At 37.7% G+C, this 16,825-nt stretch overlaps 1 protein-coding gene across 1 annotated transcript in view; it reads left to right on the top strand.

Moving 5' to 3' along the window:
* LOC306867579 (neurocan core protein-like) overlaps nucleotides 1–16,825 on the top strand; it is a gene marked incomplete at both ends in the record, with an annotated part of 112,455 nt that overhangs the window by 34,688 nt on the left and 60,942 nt on the right. Inside the window, one exon of the mRNA XM_079413328.1 lies at nucleotides 13,417–13,530. Within this exon, the coding sequence (XP_079269454.1) occupies nucleotides 13,417–13,530 (114 nt within the window). The remainder of the gene's footprint in view (nucleotides 1–13,416; nucleotides 13,531–16,825) is intronic.

The following is a 16,825-nucleotide window of genomic DNA, read 5'->3' as shown; positions in this document are numbered from 1 at the left end:
GAATTTTATTTTAAATTAAATGAAAATATTTTTTATTTTGCAAATATTTTATTTAAAATATTTAAAATACAAAAGTATTTAAAAATACCTCAATTTAAATTGTTTTGAGACTTGTGATTTATTAGGTTTCACATATACCGCATACTTAATTGTTTTTTAATGTGCTTTATTTGTAGCTCGTTGTTACCCTGTGCTGTTGCTTTTGATACTGTGAGCAAGACTTACATTCATCTCACTGCCAGACTCTAAATTATAAAGCCCAATCTGGGGTTCGGACAGACAATAGAAAGCCTGTGAGTTATTATCATCCAGCTCTTTAAGATGAATCACCCTGCCTACAAGGTAATACACAATGAATATATGATCAGTGTAGTAAATTCAGCGCGAAATATGTCTAAAAACATCATCTGTACTAACTAACATTGACCAGAAGAACTAGGGAAAAGTCCCACCCTACAGTTTTTCCTCATTGATTATTCTGTTTTCAGAATACATTATTTTCCCCTAATGTATTGCACTGCGTGTATGAATCTGGCTTTAATAACTGGCTTTAATAACAGCCGTGAAAGCGATTTCAGGGGAGATAATGATCGCATCTGAGGTCAGGAAGCTAGCATGGCTGCTTCCAATGTACCTTTCAGTCTTCATGGAAGCTACATGTGCTGCATTCAGGCTTTGATCATGTGAGCGCCGAGCGCTACAACTGCTTGTAGACAAGCTAACAGTTGTACTTGCAGCTAACCAAGCTGCTAGGCTCTCTCCAGGCAAACATCACACCCTCCTTCAGATGGTTTATTTACTGTCTCACCACCCACACGATCCGCTGGGTGGTCTTATGTATCAGGAACCACAATGTTTGTTATGTGTGTGCACTAAAGCAACTGTAAACATCAAAAGGTTAGATCTTAGAGATGGAGGGTTTGATATTCTTTTTAAAATACTAATTTAAGAACAGGGAAGAAGAAGTTTCTGTGATCCGTTTATAGTGTTTTTTATTTATTAATTTTTTCGATAATTTTGCATTTTTATAAGACAGATAGATAAACAAAGAAAAACAGACAAAGCTGGATTACAGGCACAACAATAGAGGTATATAGACGGACAGACTGACAGATAGACAGAAGGAGAGACAGACAGATAGACAGAACAACAGACAGAAGGACAGACAGATAGACAGAACAACAGACAAATAGACAGAATGATAGATAGAACAACAGACTGACAGATAGAACAATAGACAGATAGATAGACAGAATGATAGATAGAACAACAGACTGACAGATAGAACAAGACAGAATGACAGACAGCATGACAGATACACAGAACAACAGACAGAATGACTGACAGACCAATAGAACAATAGACAGACAGTTAGCACTATGGACAGTTAAAAAGAACAAAAGACTGACAGAAGAACAGAGATAGTTAGACAGAAAGGAACAGACTGATAGGCAGAATGACAAATAGACAGAACAACAGCCAGATAGTTAGACAGAATGACACATAGACAGAACGACAGACAGACAGATAGAAAAACAGAGATAGTTAGACAGAACGACATACAGATAGACAGACTGAAAGACATAACAGACAGATATTTAGACAGAACGACTGACAGAATGACAAATAGACAGAACAACAGACAGATAGACAGAATAATAGACAATGACAGAGTGACAGACAAGACAGACAGACAGAACAACAGACTGTTAGAGAGAGACTTAGACTAGTTAGAGAGAACGACAGACTGACAGACAGAAAAACAGAGATAGTTAGACAGAACAACATACAGATAGACAGAACGATAGACTGATAGAACAACAGACAGATATTTAGACAGAATGACAGACAGAAAAACACACGAGGCAAGAAAGGAAAAAAACTCTAAATGTGCACTACCACTACACCGTGGCTTTGACATCTTTCTTGCTTTATTAGTGGTGATTTTCGAATTGGGCATTTTAGTTAAATGTTTAATAATTTTTTGTGTTTTTGTCATCTTTTTTATTTTTTATATGTATGTATATGTGTATATATATATATATATATATATATATTCTTTTTTTTTTTTTAGTACAAGTTAACCTAAATAAAAATGAGAAATGTTTCCTTTGCAACTAGCTGAAAAAAAAACTGATAACGTTTATTTTATTTCAAATAAAAATTTTTTGGGTTTCTAGTTTTAGTTAAGTATATAAATCCTGAAATTTGGTCATAAGCTGTTTTGTAAACTTAAACTCATCTTACTTCCATCATCCCGTGCTCAGCATTTTTCATAAACGTAGTGCTAGTTCTGCCAGGTCGGAAATTGAACTGAAAGTCTGATGTTCCTGATATCTGACGGCCTCATTGTCAGCACCGTGCCGCTGACCTGGATTGAGTCCGGAACACGGTGATGAAGTATCCTCTTCTATCTGATTATACGTGCTGCTTCAGGTTCCCTGCCGACTGGGCTGAATAGACCAGACAGCTCCGACTCTCTCCATACCCCACTGAGATGCTTATTTTAGCTTATTTCTCAGCCTATGGACACACTGCTATGTGAGTAACAGGTGCATTTAAATGCAGTGTTAATGTTTACTTTTTCGGAGGGAGGTTGTTTGTTTTAAAGTGTGGTCAAATGTACTTTTTTCTGCAAATTTTTGCAGGTAAAATTTCAGTAAGAATCCACATTTTCCCACTGGAATTTCACAAGGGATTTCTGTTTTACTCGAACTAAAATGGGATTTTGTCATTTTCGTCAACAGTATTTTTAATCATCGTTGCACATCTGTTTTTGTTCAGTTTATTTGTTTGCTTTTGTTCAGTTTATTTAGTTTGTTTGTTTTACATTTGTACTGCAAATTTGTGTTGGTCATTTTAGAAGGAAGCCATGCAATCAGGAATTTTACGTATTTAAGGGTGAAAAATTTCCCAAGGCAGATTTCGCAACTGGTTCGAATTGGTCACACAGACTATGCTATTGACAATAGGCAATGGACCTTTTTCGTTTGCAAAATTTTGCTGATGACAGTATTGTTTAAATTTAGTCAATATTTCTTTAAGTCATATTCATTCATTTTGGTCAGTTTTACTCTCACCAATATGGCTGTCATATATATCATCAAGTTATTTAAAAAATTAAAACCACTTAACAATCGTCATAATGTGCATTGTTTTGTTTTTATTTAGTTTTTGGTTGTTTGTTTTACAGTGTAGTAATATTTGCTGTTGCTGGCGTATTTCCATGCATTTGGAATTTCAAATAAGGGCAAAAATGTTTCAGAAAGCTGTTAATTTGGATGTCACTCTTATAAACAGTGTTTGGGGTAATGCATATTAAATATGCCGTGAGTTACATAATCAGATTACTTTTTTCAAGCAGCTAGTAAAATATATTTTAAAATAGGTAATGCTAGTTACTTTGTTTTCCCATTTATTGACTAAGCAAAAGTAACATAACACGTTACTTTCCATAAAAAGTACATAATTAGTTCGTTTTTATGGAAAGTAAAGCAATATTGTAATGCATTACTTTTAAAAGTAACTTTCCCCAACACTGCCCATAAATAACTGTATTCAGTATGTACAGAATCCATATTCAGTAGAGGACCTCTTTATTCCACTTCAAGCTTGCAAATGCTTTTTGTGCATAAACAACCGCAGCTTTATTAGAAGACTCTTCAGATGCAACCTCAGCGACATCAAATTATGTTCAGCAGGGCATATTAACCCAGACAAGCAGGAGATGGAACGGGAAAATGAAAGAAGGGGAGAAGAGGCGGGAACAAATAAGGACTGTTGATGTGCCTAGCAGCCTGAAGCCTACAGCATGGAGGAGCTTCAACCATTAACTGTGTGTCAGACTCTCCAGGCACTAACAATAGCACAGACACTCTTCTCTCTCTCTCTCTTGCTCTCTTCCCCTTGTTTCTTCCATATTTCATATTCATAGGGAGATGAAATCGGCTCTAGTCCTTCGCACCAAACTCTTGCACATAGTAGTTTTGTTTTAGCATCAAACCTTTTAATAGGGATGTTTAATGTGCGATTTTCAGTCATTTATGCAAATCTCAGGATGCGTGTGACACCGACAGGCTTTAATCTTTTCGTTGTAGTGCTGAGGTACGTCAAGACGGGGATATTATTGGAACGCCGGGTTGTTCAATGTTAGGATTATTTTAGGATTTTTGTTGCTAGGATGAAGTTTAGTGCCTTTCCATCTGAAATCTGACCTGAAATTGTAGGTTTTAAGTGTTTGAGGATTATGTGCCTCTAAGCGCTTTGAATTGTGTCTCTTTTTCATTTCTTGACTTCTTAGGTCTAAAAAAAGATTTTGGAAACTGCTTGCTGGTAAAAAAAAAATAATAATAGAGAAATAAGAGAACATTTGTGGTGTTTTGACGTAGTCAACTCTTATTTTTATGATTCATTTGTGTTTTCAGATGCCATAATCCCTGGGCGTAGGGTTTTCAGCCATTTTCAGCTAGTGTTTTTGTGCAGTGAGATTTATTGTAGTCATGTTGTAGTCATGATTTATTGTAGTCATGATCTCAAATGTTAGCACATCAGATTTGTTTTTAACATTTCTACCTGATATTTGTTGTAGTCTAACAAGGGAAAGATCTGGTGTTATAAGAGTGCTGCCAAGTGACAAACTAAAAGTATCAGCACAATTAATTTAACTACAGTCTTCATTAAAGTGTTACTAGTTTAATGTCACTTTTCCACTAATGATTCATTCCAGTGAATTGCTTCAGTCAGTTTATGTAAATCTTGTGCCTGAGAATTATGACTCTGATTAAATTTAATTAAACCTTTATTATAAAATATTATTCAAATTCATAGCAGTACATTTTAAATATATATACATTTGCATATACGGTGTCATATTTTGTTATATATTTAAATACTACATTATATAATTTAAATATTCCATATTTAAGTAATATAAAATATAATATGCATTTAAAAAATATTGCCACTTCAGTTGCTTCAGTGTAGTTATAGCTAAAAAGAGTAATTTAACTGTGGTTTAATTACTAAAAATTATGAGTAGCTTGTAATTTGCTGAAAATTTACTCACCCTCAGGCCTCAGTTTCTTTCTTCATGGGAACAAATTTTGGAGAAACTTGCACACCAATGGATCCTCTGCAGTGAATGGGTGCCGTCTGAATGAGAGTCCAAACAGCTGATAAAAACATCACAATACTCCACAATTAATCCACACAACTACAGTTCATCAATTTAGGGGAAGTTGTGGCCTAATGGTTAGAGAGTCGGACTCGTAATCCAAAGTTTGCGGGTTCGCGTCTTGGGCCGGCAGGGATTGTAGGTGGGGGTTGTGAATGTCCAGCACTCTTTCCACCCTCAATACCACGACTGAGGTGCCCTTGACCAAGGCACCGAACCCCCAACTGCTCCCCGGGCGCCGCAGCATAAATGGCTGCCCACTGCTCCGGGTGTGTGTTCACGGTGTGTGTGTGTGTGTGTGTGTGTGTGTGCACGTTGGATGGGTTAAATGCAGAGCACGAATTCCGAGTATGGGTCACCATACTTGGCAGTATGTCACTTCACTTCAATTAACATCTTATAAAGCAAAAAGCTGCGTGTTTTTAATACCCAAATACATCAAGACATTTTAATTTTTTTCTCCGGTGAAAAAGCTGTATTGTCTGAATCAGGAGAGAACTATGAACAGATCAAGCACTGTTTACTAGCAAAATTTCACATGATGTTAATTGCTAGACTGGCGTTGTATGGATTACTTATGGATTATTATAATGTTTTTATCAGCTGTTTAGACTCTCATTTTGATGGCACCCATTCACTGCAGAGGATTGATTGGTGAGTTTGTGATGTAATGTTAAATTTAGAAATCTGTTCGGCCATCAAGTGAACCTGCTAACTAATTATGCCATAGAAGTGGACAAATGATTGAATTTGATGATCTAAACCCAGTTTTGCTCATTCCTACAATCTCTCCCTGATTTCTCCAGCAAACGCTGAGTGCTATCTGAATTTGTTCCACTGCAGCGCAAGTTACGTCATCTCGCCGGTGGTAAATGGCAACTCCAGCCTTCCTCCGCTTCATTCTTCCAGCAACATTAAATCACTGCTTACTCTGTGCCAGTAGATTGCTGTGGTCCACAGGGATGCCGAGTTATCTGTATTGCGGTAGAAATAGGCCTCGGTTTCCCAAGATGCACACTCAGCTTACCTCCACAGTAATTGCAGCCTCACATTCAGTGAATGATGAGCACTGGTGGTTTGACCTCCAAGGCTCAAATGATGTCACGTATAAACTTCATCGCAAGAACCATGATAAACTCATTTTGAGATGTGAAAATCTGTTAATTCGCCTCAGAATGCTGTGCATTTGCGCCTTTTCTCGCATTTGCAAAGCACTTGTTTGTTTTGTGACTAAGTGTAGCGTTTAATTTACTTAATGATGCACCACCCACAGCGGTTTTATACACAGCAACAGTTACTGTAGAGCGATGCGGTAAAACCGAGACAGCTTAAATGCAGAAAATCTGGTATAATGTTGATTTCTAAGTGTTGGTTGATTTACATGTAATCAAGTGTAGTTTCCAAAATCTGTATGCTGTATGAATATTTCATGCTTCAACCGTGATAAGAGGAAGGACATGGACCATTTACAAAAGCATCTTAAAAATTAATAGAAACATTAGAAGTCCCACCTTACAGTTACAAAAGCTAAATGCTTTTCTGAGAAAGTTTGTCTGCATGTACATTAACTGGATGCATGTTTTAGCATGATTTGACCTAAAGAAGCTTAATTTATGACAGTTTTCTTTCATTTTAGTGCTGATTTGAAATATATTATTAAAACATAATCCTGAAAAAATGTAAATGTTCTCATCGTTTACTTATTCTCAATTTTCCCAAACCTGTATGACTTTCTTTCTTCTGTTGAACGCAAAGAAGTAAGAAGATATTTTGAAGAATGTGAATAACCAAATAGTTTCTGGTCCCCATTGACTTCCATAGTATTATTATTATTTTTTCCATACTGTGGAAGTAAATTGAGAATGAGTAAATGTTGACAGAATTTTCATTTTTGGGTAAACTTTCCCATTAAATAGTGTAAATTTGACACGTTTCAGCCAAAGACATTATAAGGGTGAGGAAAACGATCCATTTAATAAAAATGAACAATGAGAGAAGTCAAAGTATGGCAGCTGTAGAAATGTAACAGTGCATTCGAAAAAATTGTGCTAAAGATTGTAATACAAATTAAACACTTCCTCAAAATTGTAATAACAAGTGGGAAACTCAGGAATTTCTTTAAATTCCACAAGTTTCCGGGAACCTGAGAAAACATTGTATACACAATGGATGCAAAGTCTGTTTTGATGGTAAATTTGTTGAAATAAATGACTTTTTTTTCCCCCCATTGACAATTTGATTGCATTGTACAGTTATGAAAGAACGTACTGTAAATCAGTTACAAAGTTTACCTTTGTAAACTTAATTAAACTGTAAAAAAGTTCAAACACACTTGAATTGAATGATTTAGTTTTAAAATTGTTTTTTTTTTTTGTGGAAAAGAAGCATCACCCTCTTGCTTTGACCAAAGTGAAAGATTTGTATCCACTTGACGTCTTAACTACGACTTTCCAACTTGTAAATTCAAACTTCCCAGAAGTTAAAAGAGCCAGTTGTCTTTCTGATAGTGATTGCTTGCTCTAGAACATACATGCATATTAAAGGGTAACTAAACCCTAAAACAACTTTTTTGAGTTAATGACCTGTAAGACTGTGTCTTTATTAGTGCTGTGCATTCATTCGAGTAAATGTTTTGACATTTGGTTATAAAGCGTTTTAATTCTACAATATATGGTGTAAAAACGTCTGAGTGCTGGCCTCTTCAGGTTGAACGGTGGCTACTGCAGTTGAATTTTCCTATTGGACGTTGCATAACCCTGTGACGTATGATGGCACTTACTAACCACACCCCACACCAGGTGCACGCCCCCCGCTCAGCCCCGCCCGTGGGTGGAGTTAGGCTCTGACCAGGGGCTTAGTTACCCTTTAAAAGGATAGTTCACCAAACAATGAAAATTACCCCATGATTTGCTCGCCCTCAAGCCATCCTAGGTGTATATGACTTTCTTCTTTCAATTGGAGTTATATTTAAAAATGTCCTGGCTCTTCCAAGCTTTATAATGGCAGTGAATGGGTGTTGAGATTTTGATGCCCAAAAAAGTCCATCCATCCATCTTAAAAAGTACTCCACTTGTGAATCTATGTGTTTGTGGAAGAAAAATGTCTATATTTAAAACTTTGTACACGAAATATCTAGCTTCTGCTAACTGTCGTACATGTGTTCATGAGAGAGTGGCATTCCAGCGGATGACGGAGGATGTAGGCGCACGCAGTGACGGACGCAGAAGTGCAGAGGAGAGAGCAAAACAAAACACCGGTCACAAATTAGAAGTACAAAATGAGGATTTGTAAAGAGAAACGAAAAATGGATTTTGATATAAGCCAAGAGGAGAATGGTTTTCCTTTGATGTAAACAAAACTTGATTCTCGTGAGACTAGCATATTCTCACCGGAGCTTACGCTACACCTATGTCATCCACTGAAACACCACTCTCTTGTGAACACGAGTACCACAGTTAGTGGAAGCTATAGATTATAGTTTGTACAGTTTTAAATATGGATATTTTTCTTACACAAACACATCGCTTCGCTTCAGAACGGCTTGTGGAGCACTTTCTATGATGGATGGATGCACTTTTTTGGGCTTCAAAATCTCAGTCCCCATTCACTGCCATTAATAAAGCTTGGAAGAGCGAAGACATTTTTATTATAACTCTGTATTTGTCTAAAAGAAGAAATTCATATACATCTAGGATAGCTTGAGGGTGAGTTAATCATGGGGTAATTTTCATTTTTGGGTGAACTATCCCTTTAACTGTAAAGGCGCAAACAAAGTAGCAAATTTAAACTAAACTAGCTAAATTTAAGATATATATTTTTTTAAGATTTAAGTATTCACATTATCTTGACCAAGTGTTTTGGAGATTTCAGTCTTTCCTATACATCGAAAATACTGCTTGGAGGCATTTTTTTATAGATGCTTACCATAAAAGGTCAGTCTCTACAAACTTTTTTTTTTTAGTTCAGGGGGTGTTAGCAAAACATCACTCTGTAGCATTGGGCACCAGGTTCAGAAGTATTGCTGAAGTTCTCGCAACACTTTATTCCTACAGAGAGATTTATTTGTGCAGGCCAGCCACTATAATTTTCATCTATTGTTATCAAGTGTGAAGATCTCAGAGGGTTCGATTGGATCGTACTGCGATGAAGTCTTCAAGTATTTCTCCCTTAACAAGGGCCTCAGCGTAGCATCATAAACAGCTTGTTTATGAGAGAAGAGAGCCTGTACACTTAAGAGTCTAGGCGGTAAAGCCCTGTATTTTGTATGTTATTTTCCTAGAGACTGTCCCTCATGGCCATGGACTGTGTTTTTGAGAGATAGCGGCTGAATAAAAAGATCACATTTTAATGGTTCAACATCTGCTTTGGAGGTCAGTCACTCTTCTAGCTGTTAAAACTTGCATTTTTACAAGCAGACATGTTTTTGTTTCTATTTGGTTCAGTGCATAGTGAAATTGTGGGTTAGAGCTAGTCGCTCAAACAAGTGACTCATGAGTTAGACACTCATTTGTGAGTCTGTTTGATTGATTCCTCAAAAAAGTTGTGCAAATGAGATGCTGTTTGGTAGAAGTTGCGATGCAGGCACTTGATGTATTGAAGCTCTTTTGTAATCAAGCGTTTTATCATGACAAATGACTATTATCCACTTATATTGTTTGTAGTGTTGATCGTCTGAGCAGTCGTTTCCATCTCAGGATGAGCTCCGTTCAGGGTCCTCTGAGACCATGAACAGTGCATGGACTTTAGTGAGAAAGTCATGGAGAAATAAAAAGAGACAGAATTGGGGAAGAATGTACTATTTTAAGCTCACTGTGTAATTAATCATAAGCCAACGGCAAGAAACGTAAAAGGCTTTTAACTGCTATTGCTTTCATCCGTGTTCTATTGTTTTCTTTGTTGTGGTTGTTTATCCACCCTTCTACCACATGCAAAAAGTCACTTCATGTGTCTTGATTGATCAGATCACTACATTGAAAAAAATGGTGTAGAAACACTTTTCACTCTTCAATTTTCTTTTTCAACTTTCAAATTTTTTACTAGTAAATTTCACAAGCATTTACAAAGAAAAGTATTTTATTGGAAACATACTCCAGTAATTTTTATTTACACTTTTACACACATCTATTTAAACTTGATTTATTAAAAGTAGTAGTATTTGTTTTTTTATTAATTATAAATTTATTTTCATTTTTGTCACATTTTACTCTTTTTATTTTCATTATTTTTAAGTTAATAAGAATTTTATTTTAACGCATTTGTCATTTTTATTGTCACTTTATTGACAGAAACAGTAATTTTAGTTATTATTAGTTTTAATAATATTCCTAATTTTATTTTATTGAAATAATTTTTCAATAAAATTCACATTCTTCTTTTTTATTTTTGTCACTGTATTTAATTATTGTTTTCATCATTTTCTTTTTACTGACAGAAACTTTTATAACTGTTTTATAAACAGTTTAATTATTATTATTATTATTATTTTGTTTAATTTTAATTAATCATTTTGCTATTTATTATTTTCATTGTCCCTTTTTATTAACAAAAGCAGTAATTTTTTTGTATTTACATTTTTGTCACTATTTTTACTATTTTTATTTAAAATGTATTTTTATTTTAATTCTTTTTTTGTCATGGTTTTTAACTATTGTTTTTATCATTTTCATTTCCACTTTTTATTGACGGAAATAGTACAGGGATGAAAGAGAGCAGGAATGGGAAGTGAAAACAACAGATTAAATCTGGCATATTTTAATATGCCTTCATCGATCATGTAACTGTCTGATTGAGTGTGCACATTCCATTTACACTTGGAAAATGGATCTAGATCCAATCTGCTAATCCGCAAATGTTTCCTTTAAGTGTTCTCCTTGTCCTATTTTGACTTAGTATTTCAGTATGCTCACTTGTGCATCGCGAAACTCCCAAATTTTCCATGCTATCGTAATTCCGTTTGGGATGAGTAAACCTTACATATGTGGCTTGAATTACCACATGCATTTACACCTCAAACCACCTACTGAGATATTTTAATATTATCCACAGTTTAGAGAAGCAATCTCCATCGGGACTAGCGATCTGTGCAGGAAATGGCCTACGTCGTGACTAATTGTTTGGGACCTGAATGTATTTTTCCCTGCACTGTTTCCAGCTTAGTGACAAGAGCTCTCCATCCTCTCAGAAAACGATCCGTTTGACGGGATTTGGGATGAAAAAGCTCTTGAGTGGGCGCTGAAGAGTTCATTTCATCACAATGATGACGAGGAGTCCTTGAACTCTGCCGCTCTCGTGGAGTTGTGTGCAAGAGGAGTCTCCGTTCCGGGTGGCGTTCATTAAAATTGGTCAATGCGGATCTTTATGTCATCGTGCCCCGCTTGGAGAATTCACAATAGCCCAGCTGCCTCTCGATGAGCCGAGCCGGCTTTGAGAGCTCATGAGAGAGCGGGGGAATGTTTATCTGCTCTTTCTGGCTATGAAGCAGCAGTCACTCATGTGTCATATACATGTCAATCTCAGCCATCCAGCTGGGGGTTTCTGCTGGCTGTTGTCTTTGGACTGAAAGAACAATTGACTGCAAAACGTGAAGTATTCACTGTGTCCGACTTTCAAATTTTGTCCTTCATGGAGTTCTGGATGAATATTTAGCTTCAACATGCTTTTGGTACGTTTTTATGTCTGCTGTCAAATACCCTGTTGAAAAACCCAGTACATATTGTATTATATTATATGTATAATCTTAGAATGTTTCTTGCTGGACAAAAGGGACCATTATAATTATAAAAAATATGTAAACATAACACACACACACACACACACACACACACGCAAAACACACATTTTTGGGTATTATAAAATATATTATTTTACACATGTAGTACACATTTCTACATTTATATTATGTTTCTATTATTATTACCAATTTTGAATATCACAAAACCAAAAGGTTTTATGTTAAAAAAAAGAATAATGGAAATTATTAATACATTTTTTGAATGTATTTATTATTATTATATTTGTAATTCATAAATAATATTTTATAATAATGTATATTGTATTGATAATGTTTATTGTTACATTATTTTACATATTTAATGTAATGTGTTTATAGTTTTTTATTACCAGGTTTCATTTGTTGGCACAAAAAAAAAAAAGATTTATTGGTTTATTTATGTACTTTATTATATTTTTAACAGCATTGCTATGTTGGTCTTCTAGCTAGACCAGCATTGACCATCATAATCCAGCCTGAGCCAGCATGGGACTTCATGCTGATTTTTTCAGCATGGTAAAATGAGCTGAATTCTGTCTGTAAATAAAAATAAAATAGACAAATGTAAGCGCAGTACAGTAGCAACAGAGCACAGCCGCAAACCTTGCCTTTAATCTGCTTTCATACTCTGCTCGTGTATCACTGCATGTGTACTTTTTGTTTTCTTAAGGGATTGTGTGCTTCAAGAAGAATCCGTTAGAGGAGAAAAATGAAACAAGCTGTCACAACAGACAAGAAACACAGTACAGTTAATTTCTATTGAAGAGCTCCCAAGGCCTGTAACAAAGTAAAACTCGATAAGATGTGGGAAGTCTAACGCACATGGTGGCATGTGTTGCGAGGCCGTGTTGCGATTTATCTCCCCTGCTGTAAATAATTGCGTGTTTGGAATTATACCGGAGGAGACGTGGTGTGTTTGATGCACTGTCAGATTGCGTTTCGTGGTTGGAAACGGATTATAAAACAGCACTTAATCAATTTCCAATGCAAGATGTGCACCAACGTCCTTGTAAAGGTTCCCTATCCATAAATTGATGTAATTATGACTTAATCTGTGAAATTTTCCATATATCACCACACCCCAAAACATTTTGCCGTACAGGTTTTTCAAGAGTCGTAGCTCACGGAAATAAAGTGTGTTTATGATCCGAGAACGGTATGGTAATGTGCCATAAAAAAAAACGAAAGTGTGCGCCGCTACTCTAGGCGATGATCGGATAATTTATGAAGGCCAGGGATCATCAGAGGCGGACATGGTGAATTGCATTGTCCTTCCCTGCGGAGCATCTGTCATGATGAACGGGGGATGACATCAAACATGTGCTAATCTCTCACCTTGTTGAAAGTCATACGCTCAGGCTCCACTTCATTTTCAGTCTGGAAAGTGGAAGATTTCTGCTTTTGTTTCATAAGTGAGGCCCAAACTTGGGTTGGGCACACATACAATCTTCTTTTTGTTCTCTATCTACAGTAGAAGATGATCCCTGCAAGACCAACCCGTGCCTGCATGGTGGGAGCTGTCTGACCGAGGGGGAGGGATACAGTTGCCTGTGCCCTCAGGGCTATTCGGGAGAGAGCTGCGAGATCGGTAAGTGGATTAAGAGAGAGTTCGGGGTCGGGAAAAAAGAGGTCAAGGACGTTTGAAGGAGCCCACTGCAGCTCTGAAGTCCACTCGAATTTATGCACACAGATAAAATTGGATATAAAACCAATGCAAGCATTTTTTTCTAAAGGTTATGCCTTTGACCCTTGATGTAAAACCAATGAATACGATTATTAGCAAGATGAAGACCTGCAATGTCCGCCAAAATGTAATTTACCAGCGTCTTGATCAGATGCCATCGTTTTGGTCGGAGGCTATAAAAGAACTGTAGGTTAGGGAAATTGTAATAAAAATACCAGTGCTGAGGTAAATAAACTTAATTTACTAAAAAATAGCACATTTAAATATATATATTATTATTATTGTTATTGTTGTTGTCCTTATTATTATTATTATTATTAGTTAGACATTTATTTTACCTTTTGTCACTTTTTGCAGTTTTAATTGTATTTATTTATTTTTTTAATAGGAATTTTAGTAGGAGTAGTTGTTGTTGTTGTTGTTGATGTTGCTGTTAGTAATAAAATAAATAATACATATTATTAGCTAATTAATTTTTGTATTAGAAATAACAATTAATAATACTTATTATTATTATTATTGTTATTGTTATTATTATTATTAATTTATTTGAAATTTTGTCACTTTTTAAAGTTTTTATATCCATTGTTTTATTTTAATAGGAATTTTATTATTATAATTAGTAGTAGTAATAGTAGTAGTGTTTATGTTGCTGTTAGTAATTGTCACAGATCTGCCAGGCTCTGTCACCAACCAATCACAGCGCACTCCCTCACCTGAATACTGATCACACGCACCTGCACATCATTGAGCCACTCATTAGCCATGCCATAAATACACACACCTCACAGCACCCCAGTGTCCGGTCTCGTTCATGCGAAGAGGACTGCCATAGCGATCACAGCTCTATGCCTTCTACTTACCTGCAGTGTTTCCTCCCGAGTGTGTTCTCCAGCGATCCCCAGTCAGTCTGCTTCTGCGTTCTGTCCCAGTCTGCCATCCGGGTGAGGTGTGTGTTCAATTCGTGTTCCAAGTTCCCTGTCAAAAGAAGATGGTCAAGTTAACCTTTCTCCAGATTACCGAAGACCTTCAAGATTACCACTTACCTGTCACACTCCTTGTTGCTCAGCTGATTGCCAATAAATACCTGTTCATTCATCCATCTCTCTGTCCGAGTCCTACTTCTGTAACAGAAGACCGGACCCACACCGACAGACAAACAGCATGAGCACTCCCGACCCCTTCCAAGAGCTCGTGGACAGACTCCGACGAGCTCTCACACCAGCACCACCGCCTGCACCTCCCATCACTTCCATCACCAATTCCACCAGTTCTTCCACTACCATGATCTCCAGTCCCATGGCCAGGCCAGCGCCCTACTCTGGCGTGGCGGAGGAGTGCAACGGATTTTTGTTGCAATGTTCGCTAGCACTTGAAATGCAACCTCAATTGTACCCCAATTAAAAAGCGACGATTGCTTTTATCATTTCTCTTCTGAAGGGCAAGGCGTTACAATGGGCAGAAACTATCTGGGCACAAGAAGGTACAGTCACTCAATCCCTACAAAATTTTATACTTCACTTCCGAGAAGTTTTTGGCAAACCTGCACATGACACTTCAGTAAGTGACAAATTATATAATTTACGTCAATGTACCATGTCCATTAATGATTATGCCCTTCAGTTCCGCACCCTTGCAGCAGCCAGCGGATAGAACAAACGTGCCCTTTTAACTGCCTACCGTCAAGGGTGGGAGCCCAGACTCTGCTTACAGCTTGCTGCCTACGATGATTCCCATAGATTGGAAAGTCTCATCCAACATTCCATTATATGCGCTACACGAATGATATCTTGTCTTGCAGAACTAACTCCCATTTCAGGTTGCAATTCACTCCTCTGCCACCAAACAGACCAGCACCCTCCAGAACCAGTCAACGAACCTATGCAAATAGACAATTCACGACTATCTAATCAGGAACGACAAAGAAGATTTTCTCTTGGTTTATGTCTGTATTGTGGAGAGAAGAGGCATCTTCGAGCGGCATGCCTCGTGCGACCCCCCCCGCCTCTTGGTGAGTACTATTCACCCAGTTATACACAACTCAAAACCACTGGCGATAGAGGTCCTGCTTACTGCCTCCGAATTCTCTCTTCCGGTCTATGCCAGCCTCGATTCCGGGTCATCTGGGAACTTAATCTCGGGAAGCCTCTGTCGTCAGCTCAACCTCTCAACCACAGCCACACAGAAGAATTAACAAATTCAATCGGTAACTGGCACCCCACTCAGTCATAAATGTGTTAACCACAGTGCTGGGCCTGTACATCTGAAAATTGGATTGCTGCATGAGGAGAACATCCATTTACTGGTTCTGGAGGGTTCCACTGCCGATATTATCCTCGGACGGCCTTGGTTTGTTTAACATGAGCCCAATATTTCATGGCATACTGGTGAGGTCCTGAAATGGGGTAACCAATGCTTTTCCAACTGTTTTCCCAATGCACCTAAACCTGTCTCTCATTCAGTCGATTCCATCGCCTTGAACTCCACGTCCATTGAAAGTCCTCCAGAGAAGTTCTCAGTAGACATTCCTGCCTGTTACTCCCATTTCAGTGATTGTGTTCTGCCCCCAGAAAGCCTCCCAGTTGCCTCCACACCTGCCATGGGACTATGCAATAGACCTCTTACCGGGTGAGCCAGTGCCCTGTGGGAAAATCTATCCACTCTCCATACCCGAGCAGAAGGCCATGGAGTATATTGAGGAGGCACTCAAGCAAGGTTATATCCGTCCCTCCAGATCCCCTGCTTCGTCTAGCTTCTTTTTTGTGGCCAAGAAAGACGGAGGACTACGACCTTGCATCGATTATCGAGCCCTGAACAAGATAACGGTCAAGTTCCGTTATCCCCTTCCTCTCGTCCCAGCGGCATTAGAACATCTTCGCAGAGCCACTGTGTTCACGAAGTTGGACCTCCGCAGGACACACAACCTCATCAGAATACGTGAGGGGGACGAGAGGAAGACGGCCTTTGTGACCCCTACTGGCCACTATGAATACCTGGTTATGCCCTATGGTCTTGTCAACGCCCCCTCCGTATTTCAAGATTTCATGCATGAGGTGCTCCGGGAGTATCTCCATAAATTTGTGTTGGTCTACATACAACTACATGGTCCCAGAGCATGGCCGAACATCGCCACTACGTTGCGGAGGTCCTGCAACACCTGAGAGACTTCCACCTATTCCTCAAGGCAGGCAATTCTCCT

The sequence above is a fragment of the Barbus barbus genome (genome assembly GCF_936440315.1).
Source record: "Barbus barbus genome assembly, chromosome: 49".
NCBI classification, from domain to species: Eukaryota; Metazoa; Chordata; class Actinopteri; order Cypriniformes; family Cyprinidae; genus Barbus; species Barbus barbus.
Note: the sequence above shows the minus strand (reverse complement) of the source record. Positions and strands in the feature narration are given on the sequence as shown.